Source organism: Lactuca sativa, chromosome 5 (assembly GCF_002870075.4).
Source record: "Lactuca sativa cultivar Salinas chromosome 5, Lsat_Salinas_v11, whole genome shotgun sequence".
NCBI lineage: Eukaryota > Viridiplantae > Streptophyta > Magnoliopsida > Asterales > Asteraceae > Lactuca > Lactuca sativa.
In genome coordinates this window covers 272,304,658-272,326,351 of record NC_056627.2, presented here as the reverse complement: position 1 = coordinate 272,326,351, position 21,694 = coordinate 272,304,658, and the positions used below count along the sequence as shown (strand labels likewise).

The 21,694-nt window shown below is 37.6% G+C and overlaps 1 protein-coding gene across 1 annotated transcript; it reads right to left on the bottom strand.

Annotated features, from left to right (window-relative positions):
• Positions 1-243: 243 nt before the first annotated feature.
• Positions 244-3,528, bottom strand: LOC111918659 (zinc finger protein CONSTANS-LIKE 9). Its single transcript, XM_023914288.3, has 5 exons — positions 3,365-3,528; positions 2,060-2,716; positions 1,344-1,535; positions 819-1,081; positions 244-732 (listed from the first exon to the last, which is right to left on the bottom strand). Exons 2-5 carry the CDS (start codon positions 2,582-2,584, stop codon positions 603-605), a joined length of 1,110 nt encoding a protein of 369 aa, XP_023770056.1. The 5' UTR covers positions 2,585-2,716; positions 3,365-3,528; the 3' UTR covers positions 244-602.
• Between the last annotated feature and the right edge of the window lie 18,166 nt (positions 3,529-21,694).

Sequence of the window (21,694 nt, the reverse complement as noted above, 5' to 3'; positions counted from 1 at the left end):
TTGCCATTCCTATCCAAAGCAAAGAAAGTGAAGCTAGTCTTCAACCTAATCCCAAACAAATAGATTGGGAATCAAAGAGATGTTAATACTTTTTATCTTATCAAAGAAAACCTAATTGAGATAACGCAATGGCCACATCCTATGAAAGAAATATAAACATAATTTTTTTTAAAAAAAAAACTTGCTACATTTTACATGCTCGTTATCAACTTCATTGGTGCTTATTCTCACTACAAGGGTATCTAAGATCCAATCCGTCTTTATTGATTTCTTTTCATGTTACACCAGAGCTACCATACCTCGAACAGAAACTACCTTATTCATGCTCGAAACAATCTCAGAAAACAAGAATGTCATCCTTACAACTTTCCCAAAAAAAACTACACACTACAAAACATAAAATCCATCAACAGATGAACTATAAAATTGTCAAGACTCAAACCCTAAATCCATCTGTAATTTACAAAGATCTTCATTCTGTACATACCACCAATCAGAAACACAACAATTCACCACCACTAAACCCTCTTAACTCATCCTCTTACCAAGTAAGATGACAAGTTAAACAAAGATTTGATTCGACAGTTTTTCTACATGTGTTCTCAGAAGCTTCTTGTTTCAGTCATGGGATCATAATCATAAGCCTCACCAGCCTTAATAAACCGACCTTTCACACGTTTTCTCACATCTGCCCTCGCCTTTCGTGTTGCATACCTTACTCTCTTCTCAAATCTGCACAAAAAATCGAGTGTCAAAAGGGCGATTTCGTAATACAAAAAGATGAAATTTTAACGCGTGTAACATGCAAACACACTCACTTGCGCATCTTCTTTTTTTCCTTGTAACGAAGAACAGCATCACTTCTGATAGTAGTGCTTCCTGGACCAGGGGTGCACCAAGGTGGCTCACCCATTGGAACCACAGATGAGGCCCCACAGTCTTGATATTCACCACCACTGCTATCACCACCAGTTAGACTTGAAAATGAAAGATTTGAATGTTGCTTTGCATAACACGCATTTGGTTCGGTTTTGCAGCTCATTAATGAATCCACTGAGGCTGCTTGACTGCATTCTGGCTCCTAAAAGAAACAAAAGTTGTTAGCAATTAGTAAATGTATAAATTCTAAGGGGAAATTACGAAAAAGCCGTTGATTTTGGGCAGGTCAAAATGGTTAATTTGGAAAATGTATGAACCTTTTAAGGTTTGATTGGAAAAAGATGATGTATGAGAGAGGTTAAACTGCAGAATTTCCGAAAAGATAATGTTTTTTTTAGTAATTTGTGATAATTTTAGAAACTAAAAAAAATATGAATGAGAGTGATAGAGATAGAGATAGATACCTTTGTTGAGTCTCTCATGCCAAACAAGCTATCGATTCCATCTTTTGCAAAAAGATGTTTTGGGTCGTTATGGCCTACACCAAAGAGTTCTTCATAGTTTTCGATGTTCATGTCAACTTCATCCATGGTGAAATCATCGTAGAGCCCATCATCCACGACTTGTTCAGAATCTTTTGTCCTTGAATATGATACCTGCAAGTAAATCATGTAAAACAACTCAATAAAGATTGAAAATTTAAAGATTTTGTGATCAACCCACTTCGATTGTTACAATCTTGAACTAATATAGATGCAAAAAACTCGATAAAGATTGAAAATTTAAGATCTTGTGATCAACCCACTTCAATTATTAGAATCTTGAACTAATAAAGATGCAAAAAACTCGATAAAGATTGAAAATTTAACGATTTTGTGATCAACCCACTTCAATTATTACAATCTTGAACTAATAAAGATGCAAAAAAACTCGATAAAGATTCAAAATTTTAGATTTTGTGATCAACCCACTTTAGTTATTACAATCTTCAACTAATAAAGATGCAAAAAAAACTCATAAAGATTAAAAAGTAAAAGATTTTGTAATCAACCCACTTCAATTTTTACAATCTTGAACTAATAAAAATGCAAAAGATCGAAAATTTAAAGCTTTTGTGATCAACCCACTTCAACTATAACAAAATTGAACTAACGATAACTGAAAAGGAAGAAAATTTTACCTTTGATTGAGAAGAATTCAAGGGTTTTACTTGGTGAAAGATGTCTTGTGACTTATTATCAACCTCGATGTTGAAAGAACCCATCCAATCACTCTTATTCTCATCTGGCAATGATGAATCTTGAGTCTTGTTTTCAGAATGTTCTTGGCTGTTATCAGCGATGCTCATTGATTCCATATCTTCTTCACAAGATTCCATAAAGGACCAAATAGAAGAAAGTTCAACAGCCGAAGGGCATCCTGAATAACAATTTAACGTTTGTCGACTATGTGTACTTGCACTTGAATTAGCTCCATTATGACCTACCCAATCACAATTCTGACAAAGAGATGCTTTTTCATCCACACATCTAACAACCGCAGGCTGTGAATTACATGTATCACATACAAGTGTTCTCATGTGGCGCTTTGATAGTGGATTTGCAGAGTGAACATTTCGATCACATGATAAGCACAAGTAAGCTGCATCTGATCGACAATACACCATTGACCTTGCCTCCCCACAGTAATCACAATTGTACCCCATGTTTTCAAGAAAAGACGTTACCCAGATCAAGATTTTTTGGCTTCTCTAACTTTATACTTTAGAAAGAAAAACAGAAACTCGTGCAAGATCCTGTCAGAAGTGAACTTTTTACTGTTTGTGAGATCAAGTCATCTGCATCAATCAGGATAAATGAAAATTTTAATCAGAAAGTTGGAAAATTTTCGAATTAGATTAAATGAATGCACGTAATTGATTCATAATATGAACAAGTTGATTAGATCTTGTTGATAAAATCATAGAATAAATGTGTAGTTTCTTGACAAAATCGTTGCTGAACAACCTATAATACAAAATTGATGGAAGCCAAAGGAATAAAAGCTTCGAATTGAAAGGGTTTTAAGCATCTTGCATCTGAATAAAAGGTAAACCAGAATCTAGAAAACTAAAGCGAAGTAGAAAAAGGCTTCAAATTGATTTGTGGGTTGCAAAATTAAGAATCAGTTAGCAGTAAAGACCTAAATAAACCGATAAAAATGGGAGAAAATTAATCGAAACTTAAAGTGGAGCAGATCAAGCTGAAAACAAGCATATACGATGATAATCCAAGCTCAAATTTTCGACAAAATCAAAACGAAGCCGGTGGAAATAGCCGAATACTGACAAAGAAGATGAAAAGTTCATCGGAAAAGATTCACAATAAAGAAATGTTCATCGATGAATCGAACCAGAACTTATAGGTGACGACAAATCAAACAAACCCAGAAAACCCCATTTCTATAAAGTTACAAGAAACAGAACCCATAAAGCTTAGTAGCTTACCAAGATATAGAGGGCTATAGTTGAGATCTTTTTGAGTTTCAGACGCTTAAAACCCTAGTAAAGAAGAGAGCTTTTCAGTCTTCAGATTTCTTTTCTCTTTTCCTAATCTGTTCTTGTGTTCGGGTATTTGTTGTGAGGTAGGTGTTGATTGCGGAGGTGTGTAAAATATCTGACAACACATCACAAAATATCTATAGAAAGGGCAAAAAGTGCAAGGAGAGAGAAAGAGAGAGCAAGTGCCAAGTGGGTCCTTGTCCCTTTCTTGACATTTAAAACTCAGGCCCTCTTCACTTCTTTTGTTTTTTCTTGGTTTAATAGTACAATTTCATCCTTGTACATATGCCAATTTGAAATTTTTGTTATCTTAATAAACTTTGTTTCACTATTTTATCTCTGTTTTCTTCTCACTTGTTAGATGTAAATGATCAGCATAGTTAGTTTTGACCCTTAGTAATTTTATAAAATTAGTCAACAAAATTACTAGGCTCGGTTAAACCAATCACAAAACGATTTAGCAGAAAAGATTTCTTAAGACAATAATAGATTGACATCGAAATCAAATGATGCGATATATCTTATTAAACAAATAGCTCTAGTTGCAATTTGATTATTTTCCAGTGAAATCTCCTTCATTCATTAATCACAGTATATAGGTTACATAGAGAAAGCCCGAATACAATGGGTTGAATAGAATTGGGCTATACTAAACAATACAAAACTAAACACAATACAAACAAATATAATATGCTAACAGCCCCTGCAATGTGAACGGGAGGAGAATCATAAACGTTTAAACTGGACCGAAAGTCAAGATAAAACGGCGATGGAAGACTCTTAGTGAAAATGTTTGTGTATTGAGATGAAGATGGGACATGTAAAACACGAATATGACCTGTTGCAACCTTGTCCCAAACAAAAAGAAGATCAATCTCAATATGTTTGGTCTGGTGACGTTGAACCGGGGTGGCAGACATGTACACAACACTCACGTTATCACAGTAAACAATAGTTGTCCGATGAGGTGAGTAATGTAGTTCTAGAAGTAAGTTACGACTCCAATATGTTTCAGCAACAACATTGGCAACCCCACGATATTCTGCTTCCGCACTAGACCGAGAGACAGTGTGTTGACGTTTAGAGGACCATGAAAGAAGATTGTGTCCTAAAAAGACACAATATCCCGAAGTAGACCACCTAGAAGCAGGAAAACCATCACAATCAGCATCAGAGTACGCAATGATGTCACAAGACGAAGAACTATAAAGCTGTAATTCGTGACCAGTAGTACCACAGATATAGCGTAAGATACACTTAAGAGTCGTAAAATGTGGTTCCCGAGGGTCATGCATATATAGACAGACCTTTTGAACAACATAATAAATGGCATGTCTAGTGAATGTAAGATACTGCAATACACCAGCAAGACTGCGATATAAAGTGGGATCGTCAACAGGAGGACTAGAACTATCAAGCTTGGCGGATAGATCAGCAGGAGTGTGGGATGGTTTGTAGTTAAGCATTGAGGCCCGTTCTAGAATTTATGTAGTATATTTCTGTTGAGATAGAAAGAGACCGGTATGGGATCGAATGGCCGAAACACCCAAGAAATAATGAAGATCACCCAGGCCAGTCATAGAAAACTCGGAACTAAGTGTGGAGATAATACTTGACAGCAGCTAGGAAGAGGATCCAGTAAGAACAATGTCATCCACATATAGTAGAAGATATAAAATATAGCCATCTATTGGTAGATGAATGGAGAGGAGTCACACCTGCTATGAACAAAACCAAAACGTAAGATAAACATAACAAAATGTTGAAACCAAGCACGAAGGGCTTGTTTGAGGCTATATAAAGATTTCTAAAGCAGACAAACATGATGAGGTCGCATGTGATCATGAAAACCAGGAGGTTGTTGCATATATATTGTCTCGTGAAGATGGCCATGAAGAAATGCATTCTTGACATCTAGTTTTCGAATAGGACACCAGTGAGTTATTACAATGCTAAGAATGGTCTGTATAGTAGTCAATTTAACAACCGGACTAAATGTTTCATCACAATCAATCCCAAGTCTTTGACTTCTACCATTAACAACCAGTCGTGCTTTATAGTGTGATAAGGAACCATTTACATTCAGTTTCTTTTTAAACACCAAATACAATTAATAACATTAGCATCAACAGGGTTCTCTACAAGTACCCATGTTTTGTTTTGTATAAGAGCGGTATATTCATCAGTCATCGCTTTTAGCCAATTAGGGTCATTAAAGGCTTGAGTGTAATTTTTAGGAAGAGGAGAAGAAGCATCAACATGAAGATTTAATTTCCTATCGGGTTTAGAAACTCTAGATTTGGCACGAGTGACCATAGGATGAAGAGACCGAGTAGGATCAGTTTTAGGTGATGAAGGTAAAGAGTCAGAACTCGACGAGGATGGAGAGGTAACATCCGAAGCCAGTTCAGATCAATGGGTCTTAGGAGAGTGGGAAACCGAGGGTGGAGTAAAAGGCGGTATGTCACTAGATAAAGGAGGAGTGATGTTAGGTGTTTCGTTAAAAATAGAATGAGAAAGAGGAAGAGTGGTTTCGAGAGGAACACCTCCCACAGACTGATTTTGAATATTGGAATATGGGTTAATTGAGGAGGCAGTTTGAGGAATATCAGGATTATCAAGGAAGGAATAAGTGGGGGCGATATTGGGGATCATGGAGCCAAAAAGAAAGACAGTTTCATCAAAAACAACATTGCAAGAGATAATAATTTTTTTGAGTATCAAGATTAAGGCATCGATACCCTTTGTGATCAGAAGGGTACCCAAGAAAAACACATGGAGTAGATCTTGGTGAGAGTTTGTGAGGAGTCATAATATGAGGAAAGCAAAGACATCCGAACACGCGAAGATGTGCATAGGAAGGTTGTTTTTGAAACAATTTGTGATAATGAGTGTCATTATCAAGGGTGGTGGTAGCTAGGATATTTAGTATATAGGTATCCATGTGAAGAACTTCAACCCAATATGTGGGACGCATACAAGCATGAAGAAAAAGTATGTATGATATTATTAATAGTATGAAGCATGGGTTATGGTTTCCCATTCTATTGAGATGTATAAGGACATGAAAAATGCATGTAAATGCCATTTTGATTGGATAATTGATGAAACTGATGATTATCATGTTCTCCTCCATTACCGCATTGAAAAGATTTAATATTCGTTTGAAAGATCACGAGGATAACCCATTTTGGTTACGATAAGGATTTGGGAGAGTGATATGACCCACTTTGGTTACAAGTATGGATGAACCGTCCCCAACTAAAATTGATGATGAAAAATTGTTGTTATTATCTAAAACAAAACTGAGTATACTTGCATCGGAGTGAAGATGAGCAGTAGTATCCGTGCCCATGTATCACCCGATTTGTCCAGGATCATTTAGAGTCATAGATTTGAACATTTGTGGGATTGTTGTGGCCTCAGGAGATGCATTTATGGGCCATTGAACCATGGAAGTGGGTTAAAAAGCATGAAATGCTTGTTGTGATGGAGTTGGGCCAGTAGAATGCTGAAAAATTGATGGCTTGATTGATGTTGGACTTAGAGTTGATGTTGTTGAGGCCCATTTGGAGGAGTAGGCAACAAGCTCGGTTGTTGTGATGGACCAGCACCAGGCATAACCTGGTACCAGTCAAAGACCCATGTGCCATCACTTTTATTGCGTCCGCTAAAGCTGCGATTTCCCCCACCAGACTGAAAATTGCCATTGTAGCCACCGGAGTAATTATTCCTACTGCTGAACTGACCACTACCTCCACCTCTACGTTGATTTTTGTCGCATCGTCCACCATGGTAGCCTCCTTGAAAATTTTTATTGTTCTGGTGAGTTTCATTTGTGACCAGAACAATTGGAGAAGGGGGGTTGTTAGATAGATTTTATACAGAAACATGAATTCATCTTGTTTGATATGAAGTTCTTCTTGAGTTGGAATAGATCGAGTATCCCAAAAAAGACGGTAAGGGATCTCTTAGCCGAATGGAGGTGGCGATTAATCGAAAGTTTGGAGACAACCCATTCAAAGTGTAGGGAACAAGATTCGCCTCAGGAACTTTGGCATCCATGTTTTCTAACAAAACTACTAGATTTTTGGTGCGGTTGCTTTGCTAAAGTACAATTACCCATAGATATGTTTCTCAGTTCGTTATCAATATGGATAACTTTTTTAACCTTATTGTCTCGAAATACTTTCTCAATGTTCTGCCATACTTCATAAGCATGAACTTTTTTTCTTAAAAATCAGTTGAAGGAGTGAAGTAGAAATAGTCTCGTACAACCATGATTTGACAATGGAGTCCAACCTATCATGTTCATCAAGATTAGAAGTAGATGGTTGTTTCTCATTAGGAGGTTGCAGGTGATTAACAACTCCATACCCTATGCAATGGAGTTCGAACAATTCCCTCCAAACACCATAGTTCATCTTGTCCAAGTCAAGAACCAGTGGAACCGCATGCTTGATATTAATGGTGGAGGATGGCTTGTCAAAGATGATTGAAGATGACTTTGACTTGGGAGATTCCGGTCCATGCATGATGAAGATGAGAGATATAAGGAGAGGAGGGGAAGAATGAACCATAATATGAAGAACCAAAACAAGGAACGATTGAAGCTTAGTAAACTTAGTTGTTCTTCCTAGTCTCGAATCTCCTTGAATTTTGACTTCATCCATCAGTAACCGACCATATTTGACTTTTTAACCCAAAATTTCCACCCCTTCTTGAACAAATGAACATCTCTCAATATTCACATAGATTTTTTCCCAAAGAACTTGGAACACCTACCTTTAATAAAAGATATGCTCTTCCAAGGACTAACTATAAATTATAATGTCGTCAAACTATATCACCACATATTTATCAAATAATGGGTGAAACTGCTTGTTTATTTAAGTACAAAATGAAGATGATCAATTTGTCAAGCCAAATGACATGAATAGGAACTTAAAAGATACATACCATGTAACCCAAGTGGCCTTTTCCTCATATCTTTCTACAATTCATACTTAATAGTACTTGATCTGAATCAAAATTGGAAAAGTATTGTGCCTTCCCTAGTTGATAAAATAAATCGATAATAAGTGGGATCATGTATTCACTCTTTATCTTTACCTTGTTAAGTGCCTAATAGTCTATTCACATCTATAGAGAACCATATTCTTCCTTTGGAACAATTCAATGCACCATAAGGGATTTTAAAGGGAAAATGTGTTTAACATCTAATAGCTCTTTCAACTGCTTCCTTGATTCCACAATCTTAGGTGACACCATTAGAAAAGGGGATCTGGATGGTGTTTTGTAACCTAGGTCCAACTTAATATCGTGGTTTACCAAGGAATCATTTAATTTATTTAGGGACATTCTCCATTGTTGGAATCTCTTCCATCTCGTGATTTGTTATCGCTAAACAATATGGTTCATGTTTGTTGAAAGTATTCTTAAACTGCATGGTGAAGAGAGTATTAGTTCCGGGTTTGCTACCTTGTTTTTGTAGCAACCATGCATGTACACCCACCATCTAGGATACACAACGAGTTAAGAAAGGCATAGGGAAAACATACACATTATCTAAAAATTCCAACCCAAGCTTGAGTTAGAATTCATCCATCCTTACTACATATAGGTTGATGACTTATTCTCATACTCTAATCTTTGTTTCTATGTCGCGTCACTCATGCGGTCGACTTGGATGCTAAGTTTCTTTCCTTGATAGATCCGCCTCATTTTGTATAGTTGATACCCAATCATTTTATTTCATCTACATACACATAATTGTATGTTTCTCTACTATCGACAAGGTCTCGAACCATGTTATGTTGAATAGTTGTTTAAACAAATTGGAGTCCTTCGTTTTTCATCCTTAGGGTCTCTATATTGGCTTTTATTATATTAAGGATCATCAAAGACCTTACATAATCATCCTTATTTTCTTCCTCATCTTGGATCATTTCTTGAAACCTTACATGATTTGGTCATTTTGTAGGGCGTGTGAGTCACTACATAGGAAACATCATTCAACTTTGTTTGTTGTTTGAGTATTCCCCTGTCATTATTTATGTCCTTCGTGTGTGGGCAAGCTTTGGGGCATCCATTATTGAGGCTTAATTTCTTTCTTGTAATAGTATCTCTCTCCCACCTACCTTGAAGTTCATTTGTCGAGGATCTCATGATGTTGAAGTAACTGTTTGGTCAAAATTGACCAAGTCTTTGGCTTTAGTAATTGTGGATGCAAGATCCTTCACGCTTATTTAACTTCGTCTTCACCCACCCTTTTCAACCTGTAAAAGAAATAGACAAAGGCATCCTCATCAAAAAGGTCAATAATTTCAAGGGTAAGGGTTGTTAATTCCTTTTACATACTCGTTGATGGTCCCCATTCGATGAAGTTTCACAAAACAGATTTTGGCTTCCATTGTCACATTCTTTGAGTAAAAATGCTTCATAGTTTCATGCATAGAATCATTATTTGTAAGTCCCCAAATCTGGAACCAACTAGTGATCAACAAACAATCAAGTCGTAATGATCAAACACAAGAAAGAGTAGAAACAGAATTGATCCTAATTGCACACCTTTTATATCAGCCGAAAACATTTGGTACAATGGACACTACACACACAGTTGACCGCAAACGACTACTGACAACTAACAAGCAAGTACACTATTTATAGGGAACAGTAACAGCAAACTAGTTTGCAGCCGTAAACACCACATGGACCGAAAACGGGACGTTTTCAGTCTACCCAACCAAAAATCCACAAAATGCCTATAAAGAGTGTAACAAAGCCTACAAAACATAAATGCCTAGCTCAAACCAACAAAACATGTCCTAACAGTCACCCCTTTGGTTTGAGGCTAGCTTGAGTTAAATCCTTGTCAACTCTAAGCACATCTGATTTTCCCATGGCACCAGCCCACATGTGTTTGTTGATAACTTCAGCAACCATGTTTGTAAATTCTTTAGCCGCAACCTCCAAGAGCTCATTTTTACCACAATTTGATGTTTTGCCAAGGTATGGATGTCGTGCTCACCAAATTGAAGAAGATCCTTCGCTTCAATGAGGCGGATTGTACCGGTTGGGAATTTGATAATAGCAGTGGCAGTGACCTCATCAAAAACCCAATATTCCATATCGTTCAGATGCCCATCAAGAAGCCATTGAACAATAGGAATTTGTTCCATCTGTTGAGTAGGAGGCCACATCACCTTTTTAAAGGTTCGATTGGTGCTGGGATCAATTACTCCTTTGAATTACTTCACGACAGAATCAACGGTCTTCATTACGTCAAACTTCCTTTTGACTTGATTTTCCAGGAAGAGTTTGAACTTGGTTCCGCGAAGATCACCTGAAGGAGTGTGGAAAGGAGCTTCAGATAGTTTTGTAAGATCAACTTTAGTCCAAGAACTAAAGTCATTCTGATTAGCATAGTACTCCACGTTTCCACTCTTTCTCTTGACCACCCAGATATTTAATCCCTCGTGAAATCCTCACATTGTAATACCCGACCGGTCTGCGTATTTGGTTTTGAATTGTTGTCGCCGGAGCTCATTAATGCTTAATTGAGGCTGATCTGCACGGATGTTTTGATCGGAATTTTTCATGAAAAGCAATCCTCTTTCACCTTGAGACTTGGCTTGTTTCTGAGCTTGCTTTAGAATTGCTCTTGGATTGGCTTGAGCAGGTTCTTTGTCGAATCGATCAACTATACGAGTTGTACGGTCAGGTTGAGAAATATCTTGAGAAACCTGAGTTGTTTGTGCAGGGGCACCATGGGATGTCTCGGCCTCACTTGTCTCACCATCGGATGTTTCGAATTTGTCGCCAAATTCACTTATCAGCTTGCTCTTCAGATCGAAGTATCCGACAGAGAGAGCGCCGAGATTGAGCTGCAGATCTGAAATTTGCTTTGATTTTTGATAGTTTTATTTTTCAAGTTCAGAAACTCTATTGTCTAGAGTTCCTATCAAAACATCTTTCTCGATGATCTTCTAATTTAAAACTCCAATCTCTGCTTTAAGCTCAGAAATTGATGGATCCACTCCCCCGGAACTCCCTATACCAATAGATATCCCTTTGCCTCGGGGTGTAGGGTCAATATCCTGTTGAGCTAAGAACCTTGCAAGCTTCTTTGAGGCAGCATCGTGCGCAGGTTGAGGATTTGAAGAGCCACCAGGAGCTGAAGAGCTCCTGACTTCAAAGAGAGAATAAACAACACTGGGCCCTTCATCCAGTATTGGGCTATCCACATTATCTGGTTGGGCTGGAGAAACGGCTGCAGTAGATTGTTGAACATGCTAAGCTTGTTCCATAATTAGCACTCCCGGTCTTGGGTCAACTCTTTTTCTTTTGAGTGGAGGCTGGGAGGCTTAAGTCCCTTGTAGATCACTCTCAGATGGAATAAAGGTTGGAGAAGCAACTGCTTGGGGGAGGAATCCTTATAGTTGAAACCAAATTAGCAATAAGGTCGTCCATCTGATCGGGTGTTTGTTGTGGTAGCTTGAGAACATTTGTTTCTCCCTGAGTCTCTGTTGGAGAAATTTCAACATCATCAATATTATCAAAGAACGAATTGAGGTCTTTATCATTCAGCTCGAAATCAAAGCATAAATCATCATCATCAAAACCTGATAAATCTATTTCTTGACCCATTCTAGCTCCATCATCAAAACCTAGGGCATTATCCCCTACATCCATCCCAACATCATCTTCTTCATCATCGTCATCATCATCTTCATGATCATCATTAACATTGATCATTGGAACATGCTCCTCTGCAAGAATTGCTATAGGAGGATTAGTGTCATATTCCTGATCAGAGACAGTAACTTCATCATCTTCATCATCTAGGGCTTCATCTGAATCTAAATCCTCACCAATCTCAGCAAAACAACCAAACTTCTTTAAGGGCTTCGTTCCTTGAAACACATATTTTGAAACTTTGCGGTTCTGCTTCATTAGGCCAAAAGTGCTAGGACCCAAAGACTTCAGATCCAAAGTTTTTCCCCTTCCTTTCAATTCTGGATATTTGGCATTAAAGATTAATTGAAGAAACCTTGGGTACATTAAAATTTTGTCCTTCCTCTTCCCCTGTAGATTATTCTTCATTTCATTCAACACAAATCTTGAAAAACTGAAGTCAAGATCCATGACTAGAGCAGCGATGGCGCCTGTATTCAATAAAGAAATTTCATATGAACCTGCTTTCCTTCCAGAGATGCATATAACAAAGGAATGGGCAAGAAAACGCCAGTATGGAGGGAACAACTTTTTTATTGTAGGAGGGAAGACTCCTCCATAACCTATCCTATTGAGGATCTTCTCGATTTGATCCACATGAATTTCAGTTCAAAGACCTGGCTGATCCTTGATTTGAAGCACATCTCGAATAACTTGCTCAGACACAATAATTTCTCTTCCTTGAATAGATGATTCCACTGTGCCTTCCCCATTCGCTCCCTTTTTGTTAACAAAAGCTTTGTCCCAAATTTGCTTCACTAACTCCTGACAGACAATGGGATTTGATTGAAAGTGTGATCAAGTCTGTAGTTTTTAAGTCCATGAACCATGGACCTAAATTCTTGATATGCCATTGGAGGATCTGACAAGCATGCTACAATATTGTGGTTTTCTGAGAATTTCAGGTCTACCATTTATCTGCATCAACCGAGCCAAGTGAGAATATTTAAAAATTTAAACAATTAAGATTAAATTTCTCAAATATAGGTTGATTTGGCTCCAATTTAATTTTATTCATGTTGAAAATAAGGTTGATTAGGAGTTTTTGGCCGAAAACACTACAGTTAAAATTTAAAAACATTTGAATATTAGTTTTCGGCTGCAAACGGTTTCCAGTTGCAATTGCGTTTTTGGCCGTAAACAGTTTTCAGCCGAAAACGTTTACTTTTCCAGATTTGACGAAGAACACCGTCGGGAACACTTTTTGGCTTCCAAAATCTGCAAAAAATGGTCCAAACGCATGAAGATTGGTAGTGTGGGGTTCCCCTTCATTATACGTTGAAGAATTGATGATCAATTTCAAATAACAACCGCAAACTGAGAATAATTGATGAAGGGGATTGATAAACAGCCAAGAACACGAGAGAGAGAGAAAATCAGAGGGATTTTCGGCCACAAATGATAAAGTGAGGGTTATCAGCTGAAAATCCCTCTTTTAAAGCCGAAAATCCATTCTCGGCCCAACACCCATAAACAAATGTGCTGTAAACGGAAGCCTGTAAGACAAAAACCAATAAATCCAAAAATTTTAATAAAAAAGAAACATTTTGAAGACACAAAATTAAAATTTAAAATAAAATTAAATAACGTAAATTCTAAAATTTAAATGCAAACTAAAAATTAAATTTTTTTAGAAAATAGAGTTAAAAATAAAAATAAAATAACACTAATTCCTTTTCAAAATTAAGAGCTTTTGGGATCATAAGTTCTGACACAGTCTTAACATGCTTTTCGGTACCTTCATCTTAATGAATAGATTCGGTCAAATGCCAGTATTGTGGTCCACTTAAACATGAAGGATATTGACAAATTAGACATATTATGAGTGACAAGTCATTACTCTTAAAATCTTAAAAGGAACATTTAACCGACAACGACCAGGGGTATTGTTGTCCACTTAAATTTAGCAGCAAGATCTACAGACAACCTATTAATTGATTCAATTTTAGTTGAACTAGAGTATGTTTCCCACTTTTTGATATACATCGGCAATTAAGTGCTTCCAAAGAATTCTATACTTTAGATGAGTAGACAATTATTAGGAGAGAAGATAGATTCAGAAGTGCATATGTTGTGCCCCAGGTCGGATCTATTCCAATCACGCAGAGGAGACAACATATGACTAACACAGATAGAGGGGTTGAGAGATAAAAGGGTGCATATGTTGTGTTACAGGTCGGATTGTTTCAATCACGCAAAGGAGACATTATATGACTAACAGACAGAAAGAAATGCATAGATAAGAAGGTATATAGAAATAGAGTTGCATATGTTGCATTCTAGGTCGGATATGTTCCAATCACGCAGAGGAGGCAACATATGACCGACAGATAGAAAACAAGAAAATAATTTTCTACCGACCTACTTTATCAGAACCCCCCAGTTACCCTATCAATACCATAATTAAGGTCATGAGACCATACATCAAGGAAATGTTAAACCACGGCTCTAGATATTATCAGTCTAAATGAGACTATCTAAGTTCATACTGTCAAGTCCTTTCGATTGTCAAATTAAGTCCAGTCCTTTTGACCCCTTCGTGCATACCAACACATTGAACATAGACTCTAAACAATTCAGATTCAGTAGCTTACACTTGTTTAGACTGCCCTTTATCACTCAATCTTGATATCACTTCCCAATTGATTACATATAAAAGATGATGGGAATGAAACCCTAATTGAGATTTGATGAACAAGATGCGGAAAATAAGAACAAACACAATAATGAAGATTATGTCGAATGATCACTCGATTTATTGAAATATGAGGAATAAATTACACTTTCAGCATAGACTAAAGAATCTAACACTACATAAGAAACCTCACGTGGCGGCTACATTTTGCCTCACACTCTTAACCCTAATAATGAATAATACATGACTATTTATAGGGAAAAGACAAGTCTTGGGCTTTTAACCTAGAATTCATTAAAGGGGCCCATTGCCGTTATCCATGGAGTGCTTTGAAACCCTACAATCTCCCCCTCAAAGTATGGAATGGATGACAATGCTTTAACTTCCAAAACAAGCATCTAGCAAATAAAAAGATCTGCAACGAGGAATATATGAAGCAATCCACGAATCTTGATTCTTCAATGGTCTTCAAACACGGGCTCTAGGATATATAAATCAAGCACTGACGTAATGTCTTTAAACTTCATTTTCGAATGTAATCCCAAAGAATCTTCATGAAAACCAAACCCGCCATAAAACCCATCTCAGAACAAAGAAACTGAATCACTTCTTGTCTTTGAAGAGCTCCCCCTCCAAGTCACAACGATCTTCAAATAAGCTAATGATATAAGCCATCAAAAAATATCATGTAACAACCCAAACTTTAAGATTCGTAATGCCACTTGATCGAGAAAATACAAGAAGTCGGAGATATAACAAGTCCTTAGCAGAGCTCGATGAAGAACTCCTGCTGTAAAGGATACTTCTCTGTAAAAACCTTAGTAGAGCTCGATGAAGAACTTCTGTAAAAAAGCTACCTTCATAATTCTCCCACAAGCTTTATCAAAAATCTTCGACTTTGAAAAGTCACAAATCCAATTTCGAATGGCCATACCAAATTCTCCCCCGATTTATAATCAAAAACATGATTATAAAGCCTTCAAAAGGTCATGAGAATGATCTTGAATGGATAAAAATTTACTATGCTCCCCCGCGACAAAAAGATATAAAAAAAATCCGAAAAAATCGTGAAAACTTGACGTTAAAAAAAAACGACTTTCCGAACCGCCAAGACTTGATGGAATCATTATTTTTCTGTTCACAAAAAAATATGAGCGTTAAAGAATCCAAAACTGTTCACCGGCCCTCAATGTAGTAACTTTTCTGAAAATTGGGCCGAAACTGTCACTTTCTGAAAGACAGGGGCTGGAATGGTAATTCAGCATCAACAAACCCTTTTATATGTAACAAAATCTGCAAATGGTCCAAAACTGCCAAGGCATGAAAAGTATAGGGACCGGAATTGACAAATCGTAGGTGTTGCAGGGACAAAAAAAGAAACTTTAAGTCATCTTCCCCAATTTAAAGAACACGACTGGAAGGGGGATCATACGAGCGTTCACAAACTCCTTGTAGACTTTCGTTTCAAGCACAATCAACCGAACCAAGGTTTGTTTCAAGATCGCCATTTATTCACGCGAACTGAACGTTCGGTTCGTTTCTTATTCCAAATCAAGCATTATCAGGCGAAACTACTTTCGCTTTCGGTTCATCCTTCGTTCGCTCCAACCATTAACAACCGAACCTAGCTTAAACACGCGGATTCAAGATCGAGGTTCGTTCCAATAGCTACCAAAGCGAATCTCCCCCCTTTCGTTCAAGTGCTAACAAATGACCCCAAGATTATTTCACGTTCGTTTCGAGCATAAGCCTTCATACCGAGCCCTAAGTTCTGAACACCAAGAATCTCACCCAAAGCGAACCAATTTCAAACACGAACCCAATGTCAGATCGAGGTTCGTTCCAATTCCGTTGATTATACCCCAAGGCGAGTCTCCATTCCCAGGTTCGCTTACTGTCATCCCTTCTTTCGTTCCTAATCAATCCATCACAAACACGACGTGAATCAAAACCACATCCAATCACAAGTTCTCAGTCGATCAATCGTGGGAGAAGAATAAGTCTGAGCCCGATTTCAATTCCCAATACCTAGACCTTTCGCTACGAATCAGTCAATCATAGATCCGATCGCGAATCAATAGTAACTCCGAATCCAGGATGGTTCGTTCCGAGTCAATCGATTTCGGTGCAAATCAAAGACAATCCCTTAATTCAAGCATTCCAAACATAGAAGCAATTCCAATTGGTGATTCAAGATACAATTACGAGACCAGAAATTACGAACATGTCCTCAAAACAATCCAGTTAAATTCTAATTTCCATACCCATTGAGAACAGTGAGAACATCGCTTAAAGAAAAACTTTAATTTCAATTTTGACTTTTAGCGTTGACTATCGACAAACACTAAATAATCTTCTCAGATCAATTTCAAGATCAAACAGTGCTTCAATTGAGTTCATCACCATCCTAATATGTATTTAATAAATCCTTAAGACACCGAATCTCCATATCATCATCAACTTTAACGAATGATATAAACAAGAAACAAAAATTGATATTGAATGAATGAATGTACCGACTCAGATCGATCAGATAAAATCAAAAACCGGTCTTGATAAAGGAATTGATTATAAAAATCGACTTAAGAAGAAAAATGGCTTTGAAGAAAAGAAGATCACAGAACCCAGTTTAGTCAATTACAGTATGCGAATTCAGAGAACACGATAGATGGGCCAAAGAAAAGAGACGTGGATTATCACCAAATACACGCTTTATGAACAGTGACGGACTGAACTTTTGGGCCAAAAAAAATAAATATGATCGGATTCAACGGCTTAAAGCAATGGAATTAATTGATTTGGGATTACGCAAATGATTTGATTCCAAACGAATAGAAAAATGATTCAGATTAAAAAAAACAGATGAACAGTAGATGAACAATATAAACCTCCATGAACAGTAAATCGAACAAAAATCTTGATTCCATACCGCCAAAACACCAATAATCTTCAATATATGTGCAGAAAATCACCAAATCAAGAACCGATACTTCAAAAATCAATAGATTTTCAAAGACCTGCTCTGATACCACTTGATGGGAATGAAACCCTAATTGAGATTTGATGAACAAGATGCGGAAAATAAGAACAAACACAATAATGAAGATTATGTCGAATGATCACTCGATTTATTGAAATATGAGGAATAAATTACACTTTCAGCATAGACTAAAGAATCTAACACTACATAAGAAACCTCACGTGGCGGCTACATTTTGCCTCACTCTCTTAACCCTAATAATGAATAATACATGACTATTTATAGGGAAAAGACAAGTCTTGGGCTTTTAACCTAGAATTCATTAAAGGGGCCAATTGCCATTATCCATGGAGTGCTTTGAAACCCTACAAAAGACAAACATAAGAACATAATTTTGGATTTTTTGTTTTTATAATTTTTTTCTGTTTTTATTTCTCCCCCTAAATTTGTGCATAATAGAGAAAATTAATGAAAATGAAAATAAAATGCGCAAATTTAAACTAAGATAACAAAAATTAGTCTTCAAATGGATCATTTTGAGAAAGCTCGCAAGCACATCGAATCGAGCTTTGCTAAAAGGTTTGGTAAACAGATCCGCCACATTATTATCAGTGTGGATCTGCTCCAAACGAATAAGTTTATGTTCATAGCAATCTCGAATAAAATGAATTTTGATATCGATGTGCTTGGTTTTGGAATGTTGAACGAGATTTTTAGCAATTTGTATCGCAACATCATTATCACAAAATATGGAGGTGTCAAGAAAGTTCAAACCGTAGTCGAGCAATTAGTGTTGAATCCAGAACACCTGTGAGCAGCATGCGGATGCAACGACATACTCAGCTTCAGCAGTCGAAGTTGACACCGTTTGTTGTTTCTTGCATTTCCAAGACACCAACCTCTCCCCCAGAAACTGACATCCATCTGAAGTTGATTTCTTGTCAAAGTCACACCCTCCATAGTTGTTGACATCGAAAGCCTATAGGTCAAATTCAGGAGTCTTAGGATACCATAGCCCCAATTTAGGACTACCTTTGAGGTATCGAAAGATCCTTTTAACAACAATCATATGAGAGAGTTTAGGATTAGCCTGATATCTAGTGCATTGACAGACGGCGAACATAATGTCAGGTCTGCTAGCAGTCAAATACATAAGAGATCCGATCATCGATCGATATTCGGTTTGATTTATGGAGTCTCCTTCTGGATTTGGTCCCAGCAAAGGTCTTTCAGCCATGGGAGTAGAGGCAGGTTTGGAGTCTTTGAACCCGAAGTTCTCAAGCATATCCTCCACATATTTGCCCTGATGCAACAAGATTCCAGACGAATCTTGACGAATTTGTAATCCCAGAAACATCATCATTTTACCGAGGGAGCTCATTTCAAATCTTTTCTTCATAACTTCTTCAAATTCTTTGCACAGCTCTGAGCTCGTCGACCCAAAAATGATGTCATCCATATAGATCTGAACAAGAATCAGGTCTTTATCCACTTGATTTCTAAACAGCATCTGATCGATTGTGCCCCTGGTGTAACCATGCTTGATCAGATGATTTTTCAAGGTGGCACACCAAGCTCGAGGAGCATTGTGTAACCCATACAAAGCCTTGTCTAATTTATAGACATGATTTGGAAATTTTGGATTAACAAACCCCGGGGGTTGATCAACATAAATCTCCTCCTTCATGACACCATATAGAAAGGCAGTCTTGACGTCCATTTGGTAAACGGTAAACCCCATGTAAGATGCATAAGCTAAGAAGAAACGAATGGCTTCCAGGTGTGCCATAGGAGCTTACACCTCAGTGTAGTCAAGACCTTCAATCTGCTGAAATCCACGAACTACCAGACGCGCCTTATTTCGCACAATCACCCCACTTTCATCTTTCTTGTTCCTAAAAACCCAGCGCATATCTAGAGACTTCTTGCCCTTTAGTAACTCGGCTAGTTTCCACACCCCCAGTTTTTCAAATTGATTTAGCTCTTCGTGCATTGTATCAACCCAACTTGGTTCATTTAATGCTATTTCCACACTCTTGGGCTCGATCTGAGATATAAATCAAGAGAAGAGACATGTGCTAACATCTCCACTCCGAATTCTCATTTTAACGCCTTCTCCCAGTGGGCCAATGACATTTTTGATTGGATGATCACGTTGAATTCGAGTTGGGATTTCATGGATGATGTCATTTATTGTGACAGGCAGGTTCTTGATGTTAATAAAACTGTCGTCCGCTGAATTACTCGCCTCAAACGATCTAGGACTGTGAGAGGTACTTTCCACGTATTCGTTTGAAATAGGTTCAGGAAAGAAAAGCTCCATGAACGATTGAGTAGAAACGGAAGTATCCCTTGTCATGATTTCTCTTTCTTCAGGTGAAAGGGGAGCAACATCAGCATCATAACAGGTTCTTTGATTAGGTGAAAAAGAGGGTTATTTGGAATAGCAATATTCACTTGAGGAGACTCGAGAGTCACCAGAGGTGGTCTGTAAATAACTTCTTCCTCTTCATCTTCAACAACTACACTTGTACGAGAGCAGGAATAGGAAACAGTTTCTGAATACACATTAAAGGATTTAAATAATGATTCATAATCAAATAACCAATTAGGTCCAACTCTCGCATCTGTCCCATTCTCTTCCAGCCAACGCACATCAAAAGATTCCACAATCTTTTTGGTGGTTTTTTTGTATACTCTGTAAGCGGTGTGTGTGGCATATCCCACAAAGTAGAAGTCATCGGCCTTTGAGTTGAACTAGGGGTTGGATTCCAGGTGAAGGAGGGTGCAAGTACATCCAAAGATGGTGAAGTGAGCGACCGATGGTTTGTGATTTTATAGAATTTCATACATGGTCTTCATTTGAGATTTGTTGATTAGAACTCAATTTTAAACATAACACGATGTGTTGATCGCTTCAGCTCAGAAGAAGACCGGTAGTTTGGAATCACAAAGATGAGTCCTTGCAGCATCCATCAGAGTACGATTTCACCATTCTGCAACACCGTTTTTTTGTGGTGTCCTAACAGAGCTATATTGACACAATATACCCTTTTCTTCACAAAAGTGTCCCATAACTGCATTCTTAAACTCTATTCCATTATCGGTTTGAAGCGTCTTCATCTTTTCATTTGTCTGATCCTCAATGATCACAATGAACTTCTTGATCAAGTTATAAATCCCACTCTTGTTGGATAAGAAGAAGACCCATGTGAATCGTGAGTAATCATCAATCACAGCCAGTTAGTAAGAATTCTTGTTGATGATGGGAACGTTGACCGGACCGAACAAATCCATATGTAACTACTGAAGAACCTTGCTGATTGAGTTCACAAACTTTGGCTTTTGTGTCTTGCGATGATGTTTGCCCTGAGCACAAGCAACACACTTCTCAAAGGTTATGAAATCTTTGACTGGAAGACCATACACAATATCATTTTTAGCAAGACGATTGTGGTTCTTGGCATTTGCATGACCGAGTCGACGTTGCCAGAGCATGGCATTGTGTTCATAGACTTTTGAGAAAAGACAAGTAACTTGCTCGGGAATATTATGATTCATGTCAATAATATATGCATTCCCTTCCCTTTCAGATCTGACCAAAATCCATTCTTCAGTTATAATGATTCCGGGCTTCATGATGCGACACTCTTTGTTCGTAAAATGAGTAGAATAGCCTTTATCACATATCTGAAAGACGCTCAACAAACCGTGTTTCGGCTCAGGAGCATAGTTAACATTCTCAAAGCTAAGCACACCATTCGTCACGGTACCCTTCTGAATGATCTTTCCACCTTCTCCTTCCGCAAATGAAACAACCCCCCGTTAAAATTCTGAATGTCTTGCAATTGGGAGATGTCTCCTGTCATGTGCCTGGAACAACCACTATCGACATACTGAGGTCTGACGATATTCCTCCATAGTT